Raw genomic sequence first — 25156 nt, 5'->3', positions numbered from 1 at the left:
GGTTGGTCCGAGGCGCGCGGCTTCCATCATCCGCTGTTGTTATGCTACCCCAGCATTCAGGGTCTCTACAAGTATTTTCCCGCCTCCTGGTGGAGAGTGTTGCTAGGCACATTAGACAGGAACTGTAAACAAAAAAATGGCTTGAGCCGACATGCCCCCTCCTTCTCCCGCCATCCACTTGTTATTGAACCAGTTTTTCAAAGGATTGGGCAGAGATGTTTTGATGCAAACGATGAAGTACCAAAAACAAACAAGAGGAGGGAAAAAACAACACGTGTTTTGCTATACCATTATATTTATTGTACACATTCACCCTGTATCCATCTCGTAAATACTGGCATCACATATGACAACAACACAAGGATCGCACATGACAAAATATGAGATGCAGACAATGTTGTCCAGTAAGAGTACAGCAACTTTTAAATAATACAAAACCTATGTATTGTACTTATACATCTGTAGAATGTGTGGAGCTTAACTGTAATAAAATGTAATAAATGGTACAAATGTGTCACTTGCATTCAACTGTATAGTAAATACATATAAATACATAACTGTATAGACAAAACTATCTTACACTAAAGAGCCCAACCTTATTCACAACAGACGCATGAGATTATTACCCTCAGTCATAAAACAGACAGCTCATATCATTTTCCAGAACTGCACTGGAGGTTATTTTCAATCTCCAGGAGGCGTTGTCCTATTATCACAGCCAGAGATTTTATCTGCAATGTACATTAGAGAATAAGAGATCAGACAGGAAACTGAGGTCATGATTATAAAAGTTTCTAATGCATAATTTTACACACACACATATATATACATATATATGATTTAAAACATAATTGCCAGAACACAAAGCACAAATACATATCTGGGACATTATTCATTCACAGCATTTACTCACAGGAATCCTCTTGTACATCTTATCAGAAGTTCGATTTGATTTATTTGACAAGCACACAGACAAAGAATATGAAATTAAAACTAACATATCTCGAACAGACATAACGGTCAACACCCTTTTCTAGATCAAATTCTTCAACAGCTCCTAATGTCTATTGTTTGCTGGACTCAGTGACCAAACAAAGAGCTCTGGCAGCACCACACGAGCGCCATCTGCTGTTCACTTGTGCGTGTTAAAACACACATAACACAGATCACCTTTATCTACAGCTTTAATTCCATTTTCTCCTGCGTACCCCACCATACTGGAACTTTTTTCTTTTTTTTTTAGGAAAAAAATAAAGATTGAAAATGAAAAATTTTGGTTCTATTGTTTTTAAGTTAAATTACTTCCCCCTCACAAAATTTGATATGAAATATTATTTTTGTCATATTCTCTACACATTCAATATTGCCATTAATCTATGCATTTGTAGTGCAAAATAAATTGCTTATTTTTAAACAGAGAGCGAGGCTTACATTGGTTTGCATCATGCTCATAGATCAATAATTTAAACCGCGTCTAGAGGGGCTACTTCACCTCTGTCATCTGCTCTTCCACAATGTTCTGGTACTCTAGGGTCACTGGTTTGTCTTCTCCGTCTAATTCTGGCACCCGCTGACCTGGACTGCCGACAACATAACTACAGAAAGACACAACCATGTCTTCAATGTGATTCAAAAAAGTGTACCACAGTATGTGATTATAAAAACACTAACGATGAACAATAGGCCACTTACCTTTCAATATTTTCAACATCAAAGCAGAAAAGAGATCTCTTGTAATCAAGCTTTATTGGGGTTGATATGTACATGATTCCTAATTCTGAGCAACAGCCACAGCAGGTGAGATTCACAACAAGACTGAATGTGAGAAACAGGTTTTCAGTGACATTGATTGCATATTTGGGTGGACAAACCAATGTATGATTCTACACACATATATAAATAATCAAAACAAATCTCTCACCATCCAAACTCCTTTCGGGTACCAGAAACAAATGGCTCTTTACCTATGACAACATTGTCAGAGATCCCTGAAAATCGACATGCAAATGTCAAGACATATTCAGCGTGTTAAAAATATTTTTTTTTATGTTTTGCATAGTCATTGTTATCAGTACATATATACCTATATTTCGATTTCAGCTGTTTAAACTGTTGTTACCCACTGTTGTATTCTGTATTCTAACGAATGGATGCAAAGCGAAAACAAAAATCACAATATTTTGAAATGCATAAGAGTCAACTGATAGTAAACACTACCATTCAAAAGATTTTATGTTTATGAAGTCTGTTATATTCACCAAGCACTTTCTTGATCAAAAATACACTAAAAACAGTAATATTAAATATTTTTACAATTTAAAGTACTGTCTTGTACTTTAATCTCTTTTAAAATATAATTTATTTCTAGGAGGCAAAGCTGAATTACTCCAGTCTTCAGTGTCACATGATTCTTCAGACATCATTCTAATATGATAATTTGCTGATCATGAAACATTTCTTATTATTGTCAGTGTTGTAACAGTTTTTGCTGCTTGATATTTTTGTGGAAACATTTTTTCAGGATTCTCTGATTAGTAGAAAGGTTAAAAGAACGACAATTCCTTAAAATATATATATATATTTTCTATGGCTTTTATAAATGTCTTCACTATCACCCTTGGTCAATGTAATGCGTCTTTGGTACATAAGAGTATTCACTCCTTTCAAACTTTTGAACGCGTATATCAGCCCAATACATCAAGTCATAACCAGCATTTTTCAGACAAGAGCCATAAAAACATAATATTCTTTTACGTTTGAGCATGATTTGGTTCTGCTCGTCGTCACCGCCTGCCCAGGACAGACTGTCGCCGATGGGAAGCTTGCATTTGCCGCACATAAACACCGCTGGACCGTCGCTTTCTCCAACTTCCTCCACTCTGCTGCTGCTATCAGCGGCACTCTCGCAGACAGAGTACGTTTTATAGCTACAGTCATCCGCAACTTTAATTTTGTCTGCCATTTCAGACGGAATATCAAAATCGCTCTATTCAATATATTTCTCGACTACTATTAAAATGTCTTCTAACGTACGCGGGCAGCTCTACTTCTGCGTTTTGCAGTGAGCGTAGATCAAATGACACGCGCGTAGCGCCCCCTGCTGCAAAGGAGCATCACTTCATCGTGTAAAGTTCTATTTTAGAATATTATAAACATGACCAAACAGACAATAAATAAATTTCTAACACAAACACACTCACACACATGAACAAAATCTTTCTTCTTGGGAAGGAAAGGTATTTTTAAATATGTATAACTTACGTTTAATACTCCAAAAAGGTTTGAATTAAATTAATATATGAAATATCATATTACTCATTAATAATATTAATGATATTACTGTGAATGCATTTTAATCACATTGGTTACAAATTCTGTGCTTCTCAAGTCCACCGCTGCGCCCCGTTCTTTACATCCTCCTCAAAAATCACTTTCTGTATGCCAGGAAACCACGTTACCATTATTTGTCTTACCAAGGACCCTAAACTCATCAGCAGTGGGATGAATGGTGCGAATGTCGCTGCTTTCAGGCACCACTGACTTGTTGCGCACTTGTTATTTCCCTATATGCTTCCCTCAGCCTGCATGGGTCGCTTTGAAATGTTTGCTTTTTGTGTCATATCCTGATCTCTCTTTAATCAAGGGAGAAACGATTTCGAGGCGTTCGCTTTGGCTTGAAAGGACAGGTATGTCAAAGTCGCGGTATGAAAACATACTTTAAGCCGGGTGAAACTCTCTGGCAGGAGAGAGAGAGACAGACGGGAATTCCTGACAGCGTTTCTCCAGCACGCGCTTGAATGCACGCGGCTTTGATGCATTAATAATTGAAGGATTGAACATGATCTCAGCGCAGCACCTGAGAAGCTGCCGGGCACCTGGGCTATGTGTTCAAATACTTTGCTGTGTTCTCATACTGTGGACCAAAGAAATGGACGGACACTCCGATTTCTCAAGTGAGTCAATAACATGATGATTTACAATAAGTGCATATATTATGGTTGCAGTCTTTAGTACTAATAATGAGAAAAATAATTTAAATTGTATTTTAAAAAGTATTTTTATTTTTTAATAAGCTACAAAAACTTAGCAATGTAGGCTATGGGTCAGTGACAAATTTTTGGATTCATGATGTTTGATAGGATTTTTTTTTTTTTTACAAAAATAATTTTAATTTAATTATAATTTATAATGTGATGTATTTTTAATAACTTATAGATCCAACCTCCCCACCTTTTTGTTAGATTATCTATTTAGGATCATCAATAGTCAATCAGCTCAAGCCTGTGATGGAGATCTCCTGCTCCTCGGGTGTCCACGACGCTCCACCATAACAATTCAGTCTGCATTTTATGGACAGAGCGCAACCCTTCCCGGGATCATGCCAGGAATGAGATGCCAATGGCGTAATCACAGCTGTTCTGCTACCACAGCACTGCAGGTGAATAGTCTGTGCTTTGCTTTCAGACAAAAAACAGACCTTTCATTTTACATGCACTAAACACTAACTTAATAAAGCCGTTTTAGTACTTTTTCAATAGTCCCATGGCGAAAACAGACCTACTCTGTTGTAAGACAAGACTTCTCTGGCAGCCGATCTTATTCACTTCTGGCTCATAAAAGATATGTTTTCCAGGATCAGGACAAGGCTACTACATTTTCCCTGCCTTTTGTATAACGCACATTCTATGGTCCTTGATTATCCCTTTCTGTTAGAAAGTGCTCTCTGAATGCCAGGGTCATAGAAATTGCCAGTTTCTGGTTAATCATCAAGTCTTTGGCAGAGATCCTTGTCCTGGAACCCCTAAATACCTCAATGTATCATACAGGTGTAAACCTAGTAAGTATTTCCTCCTTTAAAGCTTTAATTGATTATTTCTTCTTCAATTATTTACTCCTGTACATCAGTAAAGATGTCTGTCTTACAGCAGAGCACAAGAAGAGAATAACATGTGAGGGACATCGACTTTTGCTGCACTGCAAGTATCCAAAAGTGCTGAATATCTACTCTGCTGTTTATGGAAGACAGCTGGAACAGGAAAACTTGTGCCCATCAGCGGAACAAGAACTTCCACCATTTGGTATGTTTTTGGATTTAAGTAGATTTATATTTAATATTATATTGATTTAATAGATTTAATTAATTTGCATTAGTTTAAAAAAAAAAGAGTCTAATTTGAGTGGTTTAATTTTGATAATTTGGTTTATCAGTGGTTATGAAATGGGTTGCGGGTTTGTTCTGAGAAAAAAAACTTAGGATAGCTAAATAGGCTGAATTTATATTTAAAAAATCATTAATACATTTGTAAATGGTTGAATCTATTGTAATATTCATAAAAATGCGTGATTTTTTTTTTAAAGCACATTTTGGTTATTTTTGTGGTTTGGTACTTGATAAGACATTTTAAATAATTTTTTCTCTTTAATATTGCAGAATGTCTTTTTCACGGAGCCGTTGATGTGGTATCCAACATCTGCTATGGAAAACAGAGGTGTTTGTTTACCGTAGATGAGGAACATTTCAAAAACCCCTGACCTCCTGGAACAAAAAAGTATATCACTGTCCTGTATGCATGCGGTATGAATGCTCTCATATCCATCAAAATCTTTCCAAAGCAAAATCTGTTTGAATGTGTTTTTAACTGTTTTGAATCTTCTGATTAGTCATGGCATGGCAGATCTTAATTCATTGATTGAGAGTGTGGGAAAGGACTAACACGTGGCCTTTGTCTCATCTCAGATTGTTGATTTACCCGTCTGTTTACTTCCCGTCTCATAAATTACAATGGATACAAAAGTTGTTTGGAAATAAAAATAGGGAAAGAGCCTGACATTTGTAGGCCTCGGGGCTTCCTGTGATTGCTTTGAATGCCAGGCTTTTGTTACTGATTGGAAGGATCAGTTCACAGGAAAAATAAAGATTACTCATCAGCCCTGCATTGAAAGATCCTGGGAGATACCGCCTGGGAGTTGGAAGCTGTTAACTCTTTGTACTGGGCCTTTTTTCAGTTCCGCAAAGTTTACTCAAGGAGGCTGATCCCAGCAGTTTCCAAACTACCTCAGTTCCTAACCAGAGCACCAAAAAAGGTGACAGTACACCATACAGTTCGCTTTATATAGAACATCTGTGCAGTTGGGGTTAATAAACTGTTAAACTATTTTTCTTTGTTATTCATAGGGGAACACCCAGTTATCAGAAGTTCAAAGTTTCCAGAGAACTGGATTATTGTCAGCAATTCTTTAATGGCATATGGCTACATTACAGGTAAACTGAAATATTAAACGTCTTAAACGTAAACATGCCTGGATTTTTTTATGCGCCCAGTCAACGTAAAGCAGCTCAAATGGAGGAAATTTGTTTAACTGTTTTATATAATTGTAGAATAAAATTAGAATTCTATAATTTAGTTTAGTGTTACTTGCCGTTACTTTGTAATTATTTGTGAGATTTACTAGCAATTTTCAGAATGAAAATAGTTTCAAAATAAATCCAAAGCTAACTTTAAATGTAAACACTTTTTGTGTGAACTATTCTTCGCAAGTACTCAAAAGTCCTTTTCTCTTTCTCTCAGAGCATCCAGAGATGGCAGGACTGCTCTTCACATCAAGTGTTTGTGTGGGACTTCTGATTGTTCTAATAGCCGTTTCAACACAGCTAACCTGCATTAGACATCTAAGTGCAACTAGAACATTCAGGAAGAAGAGTAGAACAACTAATTTAGAAGAGGAGGAGCCAATGAACCAGGATAATGATGAAGAGGAGGATGAGAAAGGGTCACTAATGGACAGCTCTAACCTGTCAGAGATTGGCAGGAAGGTGTATTGCTGGGAAGATGTGACGTACACCACAGAGGCAGCAGAGCTGATGGAGAGGATTGAGCGCAGAGAGCTTGTCATTCAGGAGATCAGGATGAACGCATACCTCAATGGAAACACATGCATGCTGCATTCATACATGCCAACTATTATGCAGAATGTGCAGTAGCTGTAGTTTCAACCAAAAGGAGTGAGCATTTTGAATGTTTTCTGTTACCAAAACACTCAAATTAAAGGTGAAGTGTGGAATTTTTGTATCGCAACTGTCTTCAGACAGGTTTCCAGAACATTCCCCTCATGTGCTATTGGTCTGCCGAACAAATGGCCCCTCCCTAACCCGCACAATTGGTTCAGCTAATCTTGCTGTTGTCTGGCAGCTTAAACAAACAGACCAATACTTTGATAACATCACAGATTCACTGTGCTACACTTTTTGAGTGAAATCAACCAACAACAGTCTCATAAAAAGCCATGAAACATTATTTTTACATTAAATCACACGCATCAGCTTTAAAGACACTGTCAGTTAAAAAACAGATTTGGCACAGTGAGGACATAATAGCATAGAACAAGCAATACCTGATGTGTTTTACTGCCTGAGTGAGGGTGAAAGTTATTATTCCGTTCTAAAATTGTTCTATTCAGCTGATAATGTAGCTGTTGTATTACGCTTTACACAAAGTAAAGCCATGTAAAGAGAAAAGAGTTTTATAAATGATTGCTCTATTAAACACTGGATGAATAATATATGCGGTATTGAAATCAATTCAAATTGAGAAGACTGGTAACATTTTTTATTAATTTATTTAAAAGTGAAATAAAATGAACAAACCAATTGTACTTTTATTACACATCACACTCAACTTTTCCAGTGAAACCACACCTCCCGATACTGTAACCTCTCTTTTGCCTGAAGGATACCAAAATGTTCTGTAATTCCTACTCAACGCTCTCCAAATGAACTTTGCAGTGCCATAGCGATCCTTAGAGCTGCACAGCAACATCCTGTCTTTAAACAGCATCAAGTTTCAATTGAGTAACTGCCAGAGGCACAGACAAAGAGAGGAAAGGTGTTGCATCCTTCTACCAATGAATCAGAGCAGAGAAATCTGATGTCTCACACTTTGCATTTACAAACAGTCACATGAATACCTTTCATATGTAACGAAGTTACCAAATTGCATAAAAACAGCAGCAGTAGAGTCTAGAGATCTCTGATTTGCCAAATGTAAAGGAACTGTAGATCAGCTGTGATTTTCTTTGTTCATTTATCTTGGGCCCCATTTGATATTTGTGAGTCCCTGGAACTGTCTTTTTAGGGCCTGTCTGTCCGACCAATCCGACTGAAGATATGAGTCATCATCTGCCTCTTCTAGTTTCTATAAGCAAGAACAAAACAGACAAAAAAAAAAAAAAAAAAAAATGAATATCTCAATATATATAGATGTATTTTAACCAATCAAATAAAACTATATATAACGTACAGTAAGAATATAAATTTAAATCAAAAGAGTTAGACGCCACTCACTTTTAGTTCTTCCTGCCTCTTGTAATAATGCAGCATCATCTTTTTTTGATCCTCTTCACTCACTAGTGTTTCTCGCGCTGGTGCACCCTGGCCTCTCTAAAATGAATGTGCAAACATTTCATTAGGTCAAATCATCTATATGGAAATCATCAGGGCCAATTAAATTCTTCGAAGAGGAATTTAAACCAGATTAAGGTCACAAAAATTTCAACATTTACTTTCTGAATTTTCACAATAATTTTCGTTTTCTCATTTTTCCCAACATAATCCTGCAGCTTTTTGCCCTTCTGCAGTTCTTTAGACGCCCACCACAGCTGAGCCTCTTCTTCTGGGATCACCAGTAATGAGGCCTGCAGAGGAGAGCCTTCATATCAGTATTACAGCTTTGGTTATGTTCATCCAACAAATAAAGTACATTGTATTGGTCTGTTTTATTATTAAGCAATGTGCATGCAAATTTTAATTCTCAGCCTCATGTCCTTACAAACCTGTATGACTTATTTCTTCTGCAGAGCACAAAAGATGATATTTAGAAGAATGTCAGGAACCAAACAACAGAGCCCACAGATTTAAAAAAAAAAAAAAAAAAAAAAAATAGCTACACACTTTTCTTAAAATATATTTTTCTTTGTTCCACAGAAGGTAAGAGGTCATACAGGTTTGAAACCACATGAGGGTTACTTTTGGGTTGAGTATTCGTTTAAGAAAGGCAGAAAATATCTCAGTTACCTGTGTTCCAGTAAGATCCTCTTGATTTTCAAACTCCATCCTTATTGGATCATGTGGAGGCAACCCCATTGGGTAAACTATCATCACAGCTCCTCGCAACTGGTCCAAAGCCTCTTTGACCAAATCCATGGTAACGCAGACATTTGCTTCCACTTGTTTCTTTAGAGTAAAGAAATGTATAACAAGACATATCAAAAGGGTAACAACATGTTGAGGTTTAGAAGTATTCTATATTAGAATTAGCTTCATACTTTTGAGATTAAAGCTTTGGCTTCCTCCGCCGTTTTCCTTAAAACTTCTTTCATCTTCTCATTTGGCGCTAAGTGGAAAGTCAAAATTTAGTTATAGCAATTAATCAGGCAAATTCAAATGTTAACTTTAAATGCCACAGGACTACCATGTCCATGTCGACGTCCGAGCTCATCCTTCTTAAACTCAGCACCACCGCTGGGAATACACCGGTCTTCCCATTCATCCTTTAGTTTGAGCTCCATGATCTGATCATCGGTCAGGCCTTGCATATTCGGTGGAAGAGAGACACCATGATCTGTCAGCTCAGGAATTTCTATGGAGACATAAATAAAAGTGAAACCAGTTTTTAATGCAATAATATGCAATCAAAGGTTCCACACTTGTCTCTATTATCGTAACTGCCACTTACAGAATAATACATGCATTTTATGGTATTAACTCGTCTGTCAAGAACATAAACCAGTAGAACCCAAAGATTGTGATAAGCATATATAACATCATTGTCATACCAGAGCAGATCCTGTCCACTTTTAATCTTCCATTATAGATGGCGCTGACCTGCTGGGCCAGTGTCTCAATCGAGACATCCACTGTAGTATGGAAGAGAAACTGACTCTCATCTCCTCGTTTGACATGAAGCTGGACCATCTCCCACCTGCTGAATTTGTCCTGAGCAGGAATATAATAAATCTGAGATTTTAAGATAAAGTAGATATATAACCACCGGACAACAACAACACTTAAATGTTGAGGAAACTTTTTTAGCGTTCCGCGACTAGCGCCTCACTGTGTTTGCGTTTGTTGCCATGACACCCAACACCGCGCTCCAAGAATATTCTAGCATGCTGTGCGATCGGGCAGCATAACATTTGAATTTGAGGCGGTAACATCGTGAAATTAATAATCCAGGCAATAGGTAAAATTAAGTCAGTGAATAATGATTTTCAAATGACTGATTGTCCAAATTATACTCACTCTTGATTCAGTAAATGAAGAGGAACGCGGATACACGCAGCACCAATAGAGATGCTATTTCCACCGGAAGTGGCGTATTCAAAATAAAAGCTTCTAAAATAATGTGAACTTATTCTTCACTCTTTTCTTTTTTTACTACATTAATTTAACACGATTGTTAGTTTGTAATATACACACAGTCGGCCACGCATTCAATGATATCAAATACATGCATGATAAATATTAAATAAAGTATGTACAAGAAGACACAAGATCAAGGTACTCCCTGGCTATTGGTTAAATATTAATAACTACTGAATATTGCATGTAATAACACAATTCTGCAAATTAATTAATCGATTTACTGTAGACGTAGTAGTTTTTTAAATATTATCAAAATAAAATAAAAAGTCAGTGTTGTCTCATTTAAATCATCCATTAGTCAACAATACAAATATAAGTATTTTTGCTTTTTCCAATATTACTGCCAGGGAAAATGATCAGAGTTTAACTTTAAATAGCAAAAGGTAATTTATTTAAAGCGAGTGACTAAGCACGACAGAGGAGAAATACAAGTACTTTAGCACAACACGGCCGTGTTCAGGATTGGTGGACAGAGGGACAAGGGGTGTAGCAGCAGGGAAATTCACGTGTAGCTCAGCCTGGGACTTTATTTACTTCCTCACAGCCGGCTAATGTAGAGCAGTGTTCACGAAAGTCAGAGAAGCTTTATTCGCCTCTGGAGAGATGAAACATAGCCACTGCGTCCCAGCTTTTGTCAGCAAACTTTGGACACTTGTAGAGGCTTCGTCAACAAACGACCTGATCTGCTGGAACCAAGTGAGTATTTTATGCGGATTTAATTGATTTTAACTGTTGTTCGTGAGGTAATTATAATAATGTAGTTCTTTTTATCACGTGTCCCGAGTAGGAATTGTACAAACAACAACCAGTCCAACAAAAATAAGTTAACTCTTCAGAATAATAAACTCTTCAGAATTTCTTATAGCTCATTAAACACTACTCAGTTTATCGGCTAAGAAGATGTTTATCCTCAGATGCCTTATTAGTAATAGTTTAAATGCGCTGTCTGACCCATTTTACAGTAGGGACCCACGTGTATTGTGCTGCTGCAGGTGGAGGCAGCTCGCTATTGGTCCGCTGTCCGTCCAATGGGTGCTCAGTATATTATTAGAACGTACTACCCAATGAACTTACGTGTCATATGAGAAAATAGAACATTTGTGATAAACATCCAAAATAAAAATAACAAAATAAAAAGAAATCCTTAAAGCAAAGTATTGAATGCTATAATTGTTTTTAAATGAATTTCTGGATATCAACTTTATATTATTTATACGCTTTTTTGTAAATGTATTTACATTTATTTGCCTTTACGTTGTTGTTTTATTAACACGACTCCTCCTAGTGGTAAAGATTATATTAGGCTGTATGCAAACACAATAATAATTACATTAAATGCTGAATAATTAATTGAATTGAATTAAATTAAATGGCTTTATTGTCGTTGCAAGCAGAGCAAACAATTAAATTATTAAAGCACCTCTATTGGTGTAATTAACATTCACTCCTATCTATCTATCTATAGTACTGGTTTACTAATGTTTTACTATTTTTTTCTTTAAGGCATTTGCACCTCTATATATATATATATATTTTTTTTTTTTGTTATAAAAATAAAACATGAACTATGCAAAAGTAGTAAACTCAGAAAGCAAATTCGAATGATTCTAGAAACCTGCAGTAATATGTGCAAGTGCTTTTTAAGTACCAATAGCATTTCCTGCCAGACTGGAATGGGCTTTTCTTTAGAAACAGCTATGACGTATATCAAGTGATGTAAGTCAAACCACATCTTCCTGTTTCCACTCTATTAGGATGGCTGCAGTTTTCTTGTCCAGGATGAGCAGCGGTTCAGCAAGGAAGTCCTGCCTCTTTACTTCAAACATAGCAACATGACCAGCTTTGTGCGCCAGCTCAACATGTGTACGTGTTCAGCCAATGATAAGATACAGCATATGTGACCCTGGACCACAAAACCAGTCATAAAGGTCAATTTTTCAAAATTGAGATTTCTACATCATCTGAAAGCTGAATAAATGTTATGATAGGACAATATTTGGCCGAGATACACCCATTTAAAAAATCTGGAATCTGAGGGTGCAAAAAAAATAAAATAAATCAAAATATTGAGAAAAATCGCTTTTAAAGATGTCCAAATGAAGTTCTTAGCAATGCATTTTACTAATCAAAAATAAAGTTGATACATTTACAGTAGGAAATTTACAAAATATCTTCATGGGACATGATCTTTACTTAGGTCTTAATGATTTTTGGCAAAAAAAAAAAAAAAAAAATCTATAATTTTGACCCATACAATGTATTTTTGGCTATTGCTACAAATATACCGCAGCGACTTGTTTTGTGGTCCAGGGTCACACATAGATATACAGCATCATTTTCTAATTCGCCTGTCTGACATCCACCTACAGATGACTTCCACAAAGTGATACACATGGACGCTGGCTTGCCTAAAGCTGACCGCCAGGTTAATCGTGTTGAGTTTCAGCACGAGAACTTCCAGAGAGCTCAACCTTATCTGTTGGGCCTCATCCGCAGGAAGGTGATGAGCTTTCTCATACAGTGCTTGTGCAGAAGCAAAGCACTCACACACAGTTGCTAACCCTCAGATTCTCTCATGCTGAGATGTGCGTGTAAATATCTATGTTGTATATGTGATTTCATGTCTAGGTTTCAGTTAGCCGTGGAGTTGAAGAGGGAGGGCAGGTACTCATTCAGGTTAGTCATGTCAGAGGCTGGCAAGACTCCTCAAACCTCAAACTCATGGCTTTGTGCAGGTGAGCTTTTCTCTAATGAATAGTTTACTTGTCACAGTGTAAAGCTACACTTCAGCCTTGTTTGTACACTTAAGAGTGTGACATCAGTGGAACTGTCAGTTAGTGTTTATTTCCTAATATGTCACTTCAAATACTATTGAAAAACATTAAAAAAGATTTTATAAATATTACTTATATTCACCAAGGATGCATCTATGTGATCAAAAATACAGTAAAAACAGTAATATTATCAAATATTACTACAATTTAAAATAACTTTTATTTTAATATTTTAAAATTCAATGTAGTCCTGTGATGGCAAAGCTAAATTTTCAGCAGCCATTGCTCCAGTATTCAGTGTCACGTGATCCTTCAGAAATCAGTCTAATATGCTGATTTGCTGCTCAAATTTCTTTTTAATATCAGTGTTGAAAAAAGTTGTGCTGTTCTATTTAAGATTTTTTGATGAATACAAGTTCAAAAGAACAACATTATCATTATAAAATGTCTTTACTGTCACTTGTGATATTTTTATTGTATCCTTGCTGAATAGAAGTAGTGATTAAAAAAAAAAAAATCCATATATACTAACAGCAAACTTTTGAATGGTGCTATAGATGAGTGCTAATAGCATTCAAATATAAAATTCTCTGCCATGACTAAATCTTTTAACCATTTCTTTCCTGAAGGGATAATGAGAGCTTGTGGAGAGAACTGGACTCCTTAAGACAGAACTATCAACAGCAGCACAAAATCATACGCAAGGTAAATGGAAACACGTTTTTAAACTATATAAAAACAATTTATAAAATATATACTTTTTTGATAATCCCTATACAAACCTCTCCTATCCTATGTCACTCTTTTTCAGATTATAAAGTTCATCATCAACATCGTTCAGTCAAATGGGAGAAAAGGTTGCAAAAGAAGACTGTAAGTTTGTTCACCAAAAGCACACAAAATGTTCTCATAGTCAGTGAGAAATGTGATTGTTTGCATTTTCAGCTCTCTCTTCTCACATCACATTTCACCTTCTCCACCCTAACAGCCCCATGATCGACAATTCTGGGGAGTTTCAGACCGCGCCGAAATATGCCCGTTCCTTCAGTGTGAATCCCACCCTTAACACTTCCCCCCTCCAAGAGATCCCTTCGTTGCAAGAGGTGCCTGCTAAAATCTTTGCGTGATCTAATTTTGGTCTAAGTTTGAATTCTTGACTTCATCTAACACAATGCTGTTTAGTTGTAAAAGGAGCTTGATTTCTGTCCTATTGAAAGTAAGTGACATCACTGTGGGTTTCTGGGCAGCTGGATGTGTCACCGGCTGATGTGTACTCAAATGGCATGATCATCTCTGACATCACCCAACTGCTAGATCCCACACCTGAGCCTAGCAGGTAAGACAGCAACAGCACACCTGTTAGTCTTCATCCTCTACAGGACTCATGTTTTGTATTATAATCTGAGGTTTTTAAAAATACTTCTTTACTGGGAGAAAAAAAACGGAACTGAAAGTACGTTTCAGGGTTTCACAGTCTATTTTCCGGTTTCATTTGTTTTTTTGGTTTTACAGAGAGCCAGTGACAGAAAGCTTTCCCTCAACTCAAACCACATTTTTATCTCCCGCCTCCCCGACTCTGCCCTTTATGGAGCTAGCATTGACTTTGCTAGATGACCCAGCTGCTCAGGAGTCTGAGGATATACCCTCTGAAAGGTTAGATAGCAAACTGATCATGTGTGCCATTTTCTTTTAGAATTATAACAGATCTCGGTTCTGTTTTATCAATAACTCTGTGCAGTATTTCATAGGGCTACACAATTGGGAGGAAAATATATCTGCGATTTTCCTGATAAAAAAAAGAAAAAAAAAAAGAAAAAAGTAATTTAAAATGCAATTTTCCAGATTTGTTGTGCTTATTTTTAGGGCTGAACAATTTGGCCAAATATTGTGATTATATATCAATATGACAATGAAAACAATATTATTATTATTAGTAGTAGCAGTAAAAAGGAGAATGAAAGAAGAGAAAAAAGTATTTTAAGGTCATTGCACACTGAGTCCGAAATTTTTGCATGCGTTTTTTTCATATTCCCCATCCTTTCCTATCAAAATGCATGCTACGGATGCGAAAACGCAGAAAATCGAACCTGATCCCAATTTTTTTTAACGTGCGAAAATTTCAGACTCCGTGTGCAATGACCTTTACTATTTCACTCTAGAATAAATACAATGTACATAAAATAAATAAAAATACTAAAAACAACTGTAAAATTACAATAATATTTGTGACCCTGGACCAAAAAAAAAAGTCTTAAGTAACACGGATATATTTGTAGCAATAGCCAACAATACACCGTATATGGGTCAAAATTACAGATTCTTTTATGGCAAAAATCATTAGGATATTAAATGAAGATCATTTTCCATGCAGATGTTTTGTAAATTTCCCACCATAAATATCAAAACTTAATTTGATTAGTAATATGCTTAAAGAACTTTATTTGGACAACTTTAAAGGCGATTCTCTCAATATTTTGAATTTTTTTGCACTCTCAGATTCCAGATAGTTGTATCTCTGCCAAATATTGTCCTATCTGAACAAACTATACATCAATGGAAAGCTTATTTATTCAGCTTTTGGATGTTGTATAATCATCTCAATTTCAAAATATTGACCCTTATGACTGGTTTTGTGCTCCAGGGTCACATTTGTTTCTTTATATCTTCATTTTAAAACAGCAGCTCATGTATAAATGAACACAGTGCTTTGCTCTAAAACACACAGTGCATGCAATTATTTAAAAATAAAAATCGCAGCCTTTGCCATTTGGTAATCACACTAAGCCATTTTGATTAAATGTTCAGCCCTAATAGTTCACTCTTCTTCTCTTGAGAACAGAAATGATGCGTCTGATCCACTGGCGCTATTTGACTCCAGTTTAGCAGCGATCCGCTCATGCTCTTCACCCTCACCAGACCTGGACAATTTCAGCAAGGTCTGATTTAGACATCTTTGAAAAAAATACAACGCAGATGCTTTTACAAACCACACTGCTTCAGTAAAAGTTAACAAGCTTATAATCTGAGGTTTTTGATTTCATGTTCACGATAGATCCTTAGTCCTGGCTGCCACATCTCTGCTGATAAAGACTCTGACACAAAAACCGAGAGCAAACAGAGAAGCCAGAATGAAGCCGATGCGCTACCTCAAGCCGACAAAGGTACACACATATATGCCCACGCTTCCCTCTCACACTCCGTCCCGAACCCACACATGTATCTCCTGCACAAACTACATGAATTCAGAACTTACACTTCTGGTTTGTTCACTATATTGTGTTTGTGCAGTTACACAGCAGCAGAGCCTGCAACAAAATGCAGACCCGGAGCAGGAGTGCTACGATAGTGGAGAGTATTCGGATATTTTACCATCCCTTCTGGAGCTGGCACAGGAAGCATCCAGCCTCTCCTTCAGTAACACTACACTGCCTTTAGAGCTCTCTTTTGTCATTTAAAACTCTAATGCATTTGATATTGTGCTGTGGTGGTTGATAGTAAAAAGTGGTATCTGAAAGCCAATAGTTCTGCCGTTTAATGAAAGGCTCAGTATAATTTTGTGGCAATTTGATGTGTGTCAATTGTTAATGTAAATCATGTACATTTTCCTTCGTGATTTTTATCCATCAGTGAACTCTAACCTTTCGTTGACTCAAGATTGATTTCAACAAACTTTGTCTATTAGCACAATTTAGCATGTAGGGTAAAGCAATAGACCAAAATGACAGAAAGCACTTTGAATCGTCTGTCAGAGTTTTTTAAAATTCAGTAAATGGAAAATTTTGTTAATGCAAACTGCAGTGGGTGCGGTTTTAAAGTCAGCATTTTTGTGTGGGAGGCTTGCCATGATTTTATTTTTTTTTTTTTAAATGTTTTATTTTGCAGAAAATATGCGTCATTTCAGTGTCTCATACCAAATGTCTAAATTAGTAATAACTAATAATATAACTAATGTGGCAATTAAAGTTACTAAAGAGCATGATATGCTATTGAAACTAATAATATATATATATATATATATATATATATATATATATATATATATATATATATATATATATAGCACTAAAACAGTTTGTAGCACTAAAAATATCACAAAATTAAAGTAATATTAATTCATCATAGCATCTCCAACATATGATGCAATATATATATAATTTATAACAACTGTAATCGGTTTGTTTAATAGTTCATTTTCTTTAGTAGTAAATTTCTCCACTGAAATAAAGATATGGTTACCAACTATATGATAGCATATTAGTTGAGAAAAGATTGTTTACAATAATTTCTGATGGGAATCAGTTATTTTGCTGTACTTGATTCTAATATATTATCTAACTAAAGGCCAGAATATAGGCTATACGTTTATTCCTTAAACATATTAGTATAGTTTATTTTAGGTTTTTGATGTGTTTTCATGTAAAGGTGAATTACATAAAAGCAAAATAAAATGTTGTAAAATTTTTAAAGCCTACTCTCTTTCATACACAAATGTAGGATTCAGTTCCGTTCATAACAGGCAATCAGCAGAATGTGGCTTCTCTTGAACAGGAAATCTCACACACATACGTCAGCCCACACAGAGCAGATACATCTAGGTTAGAACAGGGAAGACAGAAACGGATCTAAAGCAACAAGTGCGTTATGTGACCCTGTCCAAGATGTTATTACTTTTAGTTGGTCTCTTCCTTGGGAACATTCCTTCATTTGCATTTTCTGCATCATCCCAGCCAAGTGAGTATTTTACAACTACACTATTTTGAAATGTAATGTATTTTTGTCCTTATTTTGATTTTACATTGTGTTGCCTGTACAAAACACATCATACCTAGTATTAAAAAACTAAAGGTTTACAGAAGTAATTTCTAAACTATTAAACAAAACAGGGTATGGCTTGTTGCCTTTTTATTAATTTCTTCCCCTTTTTGTGGTTTTGTGTGTTCTTTAAAACTACGGAAGTATGTGGTTCTACAACAGTTAAGATGTTACAATCTATTATGTTAACATATATAGGGCCTAAAAAGTCTGGCGATGGCGATTATTTCATCAGCAGATGTGACCATTACATACTCCTCAGGAGATTATGAAATTCTTCAGCAACCTGTCGCTGAAGAGTTGACAATGTTCAGACACTTGCTTTCCAAAATGGCTTCTCTGTGGCCATGATGCACAACCAGACAACTTTGACGCAACTTGAGCTTACAACACTTTGTTTAGTTTTTCCATATAATGACTAAATCAAAATGGTCTAACAATTCTTATGTAAAACTATGATTTAGTTTTAATCAGCAAGACTGTATAAAATTGCGATTTTGACTGAAAATGTACATGTTTCCTGTATGTATGCGTTTCTTTCCAGTCCTCACAGGCTGAGCATCCTCTACTGACAAACTACATGTATTACAATACTGTCATTTATATATTACATAATTCATTAGAATGAAAAATAAAGCGCATTTAAGTGTTAACTATATTGTTTTTCTCTTCTTTACCCAGAAATTGACTGCCTTATCATAAATCTGGACTATGTTAATTGCACATGGACTGAGCGTGAACACAATTACAGTTTCAAGAGCAAGTGCGTATGTTGAACAAAATAGAAAACCTGCATTTTTGGATGAAAGTCTCAGAACTGACAACAGCATGCGTTTTCTTTCTTAGGTTTACTTCTAAAGAAATTCTGCATTGTCCAAAATATCTCAGGATTGATGGTGTTAACGTGGGCTGCGTGTTCCCCTATGAAAAACCACTACGGTTTAATATGTTAAAAACATGGCTGTACAGTGACAATGGCAGTTTGGTAACAAAGCCGGAACATAATCTGAAAGCATATGGTATTAGAAATTATTCATATTTATTATGACTTGACAATAATTGTATGGAAATGACCGGTTGATGGATTGATACTTTTTATATTCTGTGTTGCTAATCAGTGAAGCTTTACCCTCCGGTCAACCTGTCTGTGGTGGAGAAAAAAGACACTGAACTGCGGCTGTACTGGAATTTTACAAAAAATGACAGCTGTATTGAGAGTGAAGTTCGTCACCGGAAAGACAACAATGCCTGGAAGGTATGAAATTTGTTTTATGAAACTAAACTTTGATTGGCCACATTTGAAACAGATGAACATTGTATATTAATTTCATATGGCCTCTAATGGCTTAATGATTTATGAGAAACATGTACTGATACTGAAATCACATCAAAATAAATGTACAAAAGTGGTTTTATATACACAGAAAGTGTCTACATTAATGTTTTTCTCAAATTATATAAAAATTCTATTAATTTTAAAATGAAATTAATAAACTTTGCATTGTGATCCTTAAATAGTCTTTCAGTGTCCTTGATCTAAATATGCCTGACAAAGTTTTTTTGGTATTTAGACTATTGTTACACTGAATGGTCTTTTTTTCTGTAAAACGAATGATAGTCACCATTTTTTGCTCCGAATTGTTGTTGTTTTTAAACAGGACACATTCTTATGTACGAAAAGAATGTAAATCTGTACTAAACTATGCTTGAAATCTCCTTTGTCTTTTTTTCATCTCAAAACAACACCAAAGCAACTATTGCAAGTCTTTAAACTAATATTGATTGGGTGAATGATACAGTGACTCACCGTGTCCCAATGTACATGCTAATCTTTCCTAAATAGTACTGAAAATTACTAAGATCACATAGAATTTAGGATGGATAGTGTGCACATTGGGACGCAGGCTCAGTCAAAAGAAAATGTCACTGGTTTCTTTCCTGTAGTAATCCTTGTTAAAAAGGCAGTCACTTCATGTAACAAGCGGAGTAATACGTGGAGTACAATTTTTTTTTAATTACCATTAGCATTTAAAAAAATAAATTGTTACTATATCATAGGTTATATCTTGTTGGAAATGGTAAAGTGATTTGCTGGGATAAAAGAGAAAGCTTATAAGTTTCGAAGACCGTACAAATTGTCATTGTTATGCATTCTCACCTTGTGGTCGTCTGACAACCAAACACCAAACAGCACATCTCTCTTCCCCAGAACACCACTCCAGGCCACAGGACCTCCTTCAGTTTGCCTTTTCCCTCAAAAAAACTGTATGAGTTTCAGGTCAGGGCTCGAATAGAGGACTCCTGCGGAGAGTCCAAGTTTTGGAGCGACTGGAGTGAGTCTGTTTACTGGGGAGATTTAAAGACCAACAAGACCTCAGGTAACTTATTCGTATTACAAGTCTCTCAGTGCTTTAATTGCCTAATATGCTGCAATTTGAAAAGACAAAAAGCTGCAGACAATCAGTCACAGCTGCAAGCGTATTACATACATTCACATCGAACGCCAAAATATGGCGTGACGCCTTGCCTGTGCGCGCTCTCACGAGATTTTTTTTCTCACGAGAAAAATGTATAAAGTTTTTTTTTCATTGTTATTTGCACATTTTGATTTTCAGTACTTTAAACTGCTGTTCAGTAGTGCCTATGTAACAGATGACACAATTTAGCAATTGTGATGCTTGTTGTAATGTTAAACCTTTTACAAAATACACAGAAAAGATGATGTGATACGTTTAGCCACAAATACCACTCAGAAGTGCATTAAGGGCACTGAACTTTGGCATTTTTCATACCTGGGACAATATTTCTGTCAAGTGCAAAGTCTCAAGTGGCCAAGACCGCAAGTGTGGGTAGTGTTAAATAAGCAACTTTATTGGTGTTTTTTTTTTACTGTACTAAACAATAAACATGTCATAGGTTTACAAAGATTTGGGCTTAATTAAAAAAACAATTCTGAAAACTACTGCTGTGGCTTTAATGGCAACTTTCCCCCCCAGAGGGTCTGGTTAACATGTCTGTGATGTCACTGGTGCTGTATGCAGTGGGAGCCATAGTAATTCTGGTCATACTGTCCTGCTTGCTTGTCCATAGCGAGAGGTTTGAATCCATTTTTTCTCCTTCAACCACTTTATAGTAACACAGTATGGTGTTGATGTTATGCTAATTTAATATTTAACTTTCCTTAGGTTAAGAATCATTTTAATACCAGTGGTGCCAAATGCAGGACGAAATGTAAGCAATTATCTTGCAGCCCTTTTTGACAATTATGATGGCAATGTTGAGGTAAGGAACAGTTTTTATTTTCATCATCCTTTAATTTGTTCTTTAATCCATAGAATGTGAGATGCGATCTTTTTTTTGTCACGCAGAAATGGCTGTCCATGCCTAAAGATCTGGAGAACGGCTTCAAACCCAATTTCACAGAGCGTGCCTGTCCTGTGCGTGAGTACAGGATAGTGTCCCAGTCCAGCACTGACAGCGAAAGCATCCTCTCAAACCCAACAGACCTGTCGTCAGATTACCAGTGCATGCATAGCTACTCATCAGCCTCCTCCATACCTGGATCTTCCGAAACCATACAAACCCAAGATCTATCGCAAGTGGATAATCCAGTCTAAATCTTCATCTTAATCTGAGGCAAATAAAGTTGAGACTTTAGAAATTAGTGTCTAGTTCTATTATTATCTAGTTATTTTATTTACTTTCTGTATTTGCTTAAATGTGTGTGTATTAACATTTAAGTTTATTTGAGTGTTAACTTTTAGTTTTAGTTACTTTTTCTTATTTGTAAGTCGCTTTGGATAAAAGTGTCTGCTAAATGACTAAAAGTAAAGTAGTTCTGAAACTAGAATCCTGAAAAGAAAAACATTTACACTTGAAAAAGGGGTTTTGAACTTGTTATATGATGAATTCCAGTCAAATCCAGTATTTGTATTTTTTTAAATACCTTTTTGCACTTTAAAAAAACAAAACAAGTCAGCTCAGAACAAGGAACTATAACCATGTAATTGTTTCTTTTTCTTATGTTTAAGCAGAATAATGCAGTGTTTGTGTTCTTTTTTGTTTTATATAGTTTGGTGTTGGTTTTTGTTGTATTAAGTCAGGTGGAGTAGCAGCATAGTGTTTTTTCCCCAGATTGGTTGCTCCTGTTCAGTTTTTTCTGTCAAAAGTATTTTCCTCAGTGTTATCCACAGTAATGTATGTGAGATTTCTGTATGGTAGCCGGAAGCAAGGCTTTTGAGAAATGAGCATTCATGCAAGCAGTGACCGTTGTATCAAAGTTTAAGATGTGTCTGTGATAACATATACTTAGTACAAAGTAAATTCTAGAATCTAATTTGTGTACTTTTGGGAAATCCCATCACCTACCAACCCATGTATTATCTGATTATTTAGCCGAGTCCTATTTGTGATTCAGAAGTTTCACTTCGACTAGACCAGTTGCTCTGAAAATGGGATTTTTAGATTTAGTTTTTCTTGCCATATGTATTTTTTGTTTGAAATGTATCATATCTTTATCATACCATATCGTAGAAGTTCCTAAAAAGGCACTTGAAATCTTAAAATTAAACAACATTGGTCTTGATTAATTGTCTATTCATTGTTTTCATCAGGATTTATTTTTGCACGTTTAGCGTTTTGTTTCATTTCTGAACAACATTCAACATTGAGACATTTGAGATATTTAACTTTTAGAATGCAAATTTTCCATTTTAAGACGATTATATGTTTAAAGACAAATATCATGCTTCAAGAATGTAATGCTTTTACAATCTCTGAATAAAAAGATTCAACTTTCCACAATGTCTGTGATGACTACTTAGATATTTTGATAAAATCATTTCTATTTTTTCACAGTAGATTTTGAGCTGATCTTGAAGTGGGATGCTTAACCTAAACAGCAAGAACATTAAATACATTTAACATTTTAAAAAGGTCTTCGGCACATTAACATTTTAAATAAGCAGATATTTAAAAATTACCCCAAAACACTAACTATGAATAAATAGCATGCATTTTGAGTGTATATTAGTATAATGATCTGGTATTGTGCAAATCTTTATTTCTAAGTAAAATTTTACATAAAACATGGATCGTCACAAAAATCATACCAGCTTTGTTAAAGGCTACGTACAAAACAGTAAAGCGTTTATCCAAGCTGGTCTTCATATTGTTTTCTAAAGCAGTCTCCAGCAGGGAAGAAATCCCAGCTTCTCTCCTGGTACATCTTCCACACATATGATTCCTGTCACACAAACACAAACTGTAGTGTTTAAATTGCTTTTTATGTTTATCAGTTATGAACATTTTGACTTGTCTTACCTGCCCAGTGTGCTCAGTGTCATCCTTGTTGATTAAGTACATCAGGAAGAACCTAGTGAAGAGAGAAATATTATTTTTGTTTGTCTGAAGATGGAAAGATTGCATAACATCAGAGAGGTGGCATAAAACCGAATCGCTCACATGTAATTGGCCAGGTTGTGTTCTTCAAGCGTATGTGTCTCAAAGCCATGTGGTGTTGTATCAAAGTAATCACTCCCAATACCACATATAAAGCATTTGGTCTGGAGAAGCAATGCAAAGCGTAAAATCATACAAACTTAATGTGTATTTTTTTTTTATCAAACAGTAAAGATCTCAGTACCTCCATGTCTTCTTTGACCTGCTCTTGCTGGTCTCTCAGCTCACCAAAAGCATCAATGATCAGACCTGTGCAGACAAACATGCAGTGAATTGCAGTGCAGGGTTTTCAATCTAATCCAGAAAATGAAATCTCAAAGCCAGTCATAAATCTCTGAAATGTAAGGTTTAATGTGGTAGATTTGCGAAGTTGAGTAGAAGCACAAGTCTCACCTTGAATGATGGCCAGCAGGATGACGATAACAAAGAAGAAGAAAGTGATGTCGAAAACCACCCGATAGAGTTCATACTCATCCCCTGCTGGGTCCTCAATCTCGTCTCCTATGCCTCCACCTGCCCGCACACCCACGTACATGTGGAACAGATAACACTGTGAAGAGAAAGAGAGAGATTTGTTTGATTAAACAGCAGGTGTTTGGTTAGGGAAGAATTGCAGAAAAAAAGTGAGTTAGAAAAAAAGTTAAAAAACAATTTAACACCAATAATGTTGTATAATGCAGTGACCAACCGTCATCATGTCGTCACATTTCATGTCCGGCTCGTCCTCATCCTCGCTCTTATTGTAGAACTTCCTGAAGAAGTTAAAGGCCACCACAGTGTAGAGGTACACAACCACAGCCAGCAAACCCACAGTCATCATCAGCTGAAACAACCCAACAGAGTCAACTGGTGTATAAGTACAGATTTTCAGAAACAGTTTGAGTTTTTGGATCCGACTGTACCTGTTTTCCATTGTGTGTGACCGAGGAAAGAATTGTACGCAGGGTCTTGACACCCATTGCGATGTCCAGCAGGTGACAAGCAAAGAAGAAATTGTTGTAATGTCCAAGAAGTGACATAATTGTGTACCACACCAGGTAGAGGAAAGTCTGTAAATAAAGAACACTTTAGTACACTTGACTAGAGCTGTGCTTTGCAAAGTCTGTGATTTTAGAAAATACGTAGAGTTTAATACCTGAAAAAAAAAAAAAAAAGACTTACATTGTCTGTAAACACAACTCCAAATTTCCAGATCTGATACTTGATGTCAATGGAAGTGAGCCTGAAAAATAATATGGAGGGAAAATCTAATACTTGATTTCATATGCTTTGACCAATAGTGTAGTTTTCGGGATTATCTGTTTGGCTGACCAATAGCTAGTCTCAGCCTCAGACGTGACGTCACGCCCACGGACCGTTGGCTAAACGTCTGATGCATATGGCACACTTCAAGGAATGTCGAAGTCGTAATCTGACTGGTTAAATTAAACCGGATTTCCGGGAAAGGTGAGTGTCGCGTTTATTTTCGGTCCGCCGGGAAGCAAAGATGCCGTGGCGCCAAACCCCCTCACGAAAGAAGAAAGCCGTCGTGTTTACAACTGTGACGACGAACGCTTTTCAGAGTAAACTAAACGCTGGATTTCCAAAAGTATGTGAAATATTACATTTTTGTGGCATATAATCTTTAAAATACATCCGAGAGTTTCACACACTGGTTTGTTATTGTGGCAACATTTCCACGCCCCGAAAC

The 25156-nt window shown here is 36.1% G+C and overlaps 6 protein-coding genes across 10 annotated transcripts in view; 3 read left to right on the top strand and 3 right to left on the bottom strand.

The window, feature by feature from the left end:
- Nucleotides 1-281: 281 nt before the first annotated feature.
- Nucleotides 282-3196, bottom strand: LOC306865374 (protein Mis18-alpha-like). Its single transcript, XM_079409936.1, has 5 exons — nucleotides 2755-3196; nucleotides 1922-1988; nucleotides 1693-1815; nucleotides 1493-1595; nucleotides 282-731 (listed from the first exon to the last, which is right to left on the bottom strand). Exons 1-5 carry the CDS (start codon nucleotides 2960-2962, stop codon nucleotides 654-656), a joined length of 579 nt encoding a protein of 192 aa, XP_079266062.1. The 5' UTR covers nucleotides 2963-3196; the 3' UTR covers nucleotides 282-653.
- Nucleotides 3197-3466: 270 nt separating this feature from the next.
- Nucleotides 3467-7640, top strand: LOC306865371 (protein eva-1 homolog C-like). Its single transcript, XM_079409931.1, is given in 9 exon segments — nucleotides 3467-3953; nucleotides 4242-4438; nucleotides 4714-4837; nucleotides 4926-5078; nucleotides 5432-5529; nucleotides 5533-5575; nucleotides 6007-6084; nucleotides 6176-6262; nucleotides 6570-7640. Coding segments are annotated over 9 exon segments (1308 nt in total). The 5' UTR covers nucleotides 3467-3838; the 3' UTR covers nucleotides 6983-7640.
- LOC306865373 (cilia- and flagella-associated protein 298-like) lies at nucleotides 7582-20521 on the bottom strand. Of its 5 annotated transcripts, XR_013783858.1 has the most exons (9): nucleotides 10298-10371; nucleotides 9832-9991; nucleotides 9468-9635; nucleotides 9322-9389; nucleotides 9071-9229; nucleotides 8560-8691; nucleotides 8342-8437; nucleotides 7966-8192; nucleotides 7593-7853 (listed from the first exon to the last, which is right to left on the bottom strand). XR_013783858.1 is itself a non-coding variant. In XM_079409935.1 (8 exons), the coding sequence occupies exons 2-8, from the start codon at nucleotides 9968-9970 to the stop codon at nucleotides 8082-8084; spliced, it is 873 nt and encodes a 290-aa protein (XP_079266061.1). In that variant the 5' UTR covers nucleotides 9971-9991; nucleotides 20165-20521; the 3' UTR covers nucleotides 7582-8081. The 5 variants fall into 5 exon arrangements, 3 of the variants coding, with proteins under 3 accessions (XP_079266061.1, XP_079266059.1, XP_079266060.1); XM_079409935.1 differs by lacking the exon at nucleotides 10298-10371 and adding an exon at nucleotides 20165-20521 and having other exon boundaries at nucleotides 7582-8192; XM_079409933.1 differs by having other exon boundaries at nucleotides 7582-8192.
- Nucleotides 10885-17172, top strand: LOC306866231 (heat shock factor protein-like). Its single transcript, XM_079411334.1, has 12 exons — nucleotides 10885-11116; nucleotides 12175-12283; nucleotides 12790-12920; nucleotides 13049-13155; nucleotides 13824-13899; nucleotides 14006-14067; nucleotides 14183-14297; nucleotides 14442-14530; nucleotides 14707-14847; nucleotides 16034-16130; nucleotides 16247-16355; nucleotides 16483-17172. Exons 1-12 carry the CDS (start codon nucleotides 11024-11026, stop codon nucleotides 16647-16649), a joined length of 1296 nt encoding a protein of 431 aa, XP_079267460.1. The 5' UTR covers nucleotides 10885-11023; the 3' UTR covers nucleotides 16650-17172.
- LOC306865372 (cytokine receptor common subunit gamma-like) lies at nucleotides 17750-22807 on the top strand. Its single transcript, XM_079409932.1, has 8 exons — nucleotides 17750-17925; nucleotides 18688-18769; nucleotides 18853-19025; nucleotides 19125-19261; nucleotides 20216-20384; nucleotides 21003-21102; nucleotides 21192-21288; nucleotides 21375-22807. The coding sequence occupies exons 1-8, from the start codon at nucleotides 17853-17855 to the stop codon at nucleotides 21621-21623; spliced, it is 1080 nt and encodes a 359-aa protein (XP_079266058.1). The 5' UTR covers nucleotides 17750-17852; the 3' UTR covers nucleotides 21624-22807.
- The window catches only part of LOC306865866 (ryanodine receptor 1-like), a gene marked incomplete at its 5' end in the record, with an annotated part of 54251 nt that continues 51687 nt past the window's right edge, over nucleotides 22593-25156 (bottom strand). Inside the window, 8 exons of the mRNA XM_079410691.1 lie at nucleotides 22593-23251; nucleotides 23329-23380; nucleotides 23470-23570; nucleotides 23651-23715; nucleotides 23860-24016; nucleotides 24155-24289; nucleotides 24369-24515; nucleotides 24628-24688. Of these exons, the coding sequence (XP_079266817.1) occupies nucleotides 23156-23251; nucleotides 23329-23380; nucleotides 23470-23570; nucleotides 23651-23715; nucleotides 23860-24016; nucleotides 24155-24289; nucleotides 24369-24515; nucleotides 24628-24688 (814 nt within the window). The 3' untranslated portion in view covers nucleotides 22593-23155. The remainder of the gene's footprint in view (nucleotides 23252-23328; nucleotides 23381-23469; nucleotides 23571-23650; nucleotides 23716-23859; nucleotides 24017-24154; nucleotides 24290-24368; nucleotides 24516-24627; nucleotides 24689-25156) is intronic.

This window comes from Barbus barbus (genome assembly GCF_936440315.1).
Source record: "Barbus barbus genome assembly, chromosome: 47".
Lineage (NCBI taxonomy): Eukaryota > Metazoa > Chordata > Actinopteri > Cypriniformes > Cyprinidae > Barbus > Barbus barbus.
This window is presented reverse-complemented; position numbering and strand designations above follow the sequence as displayed.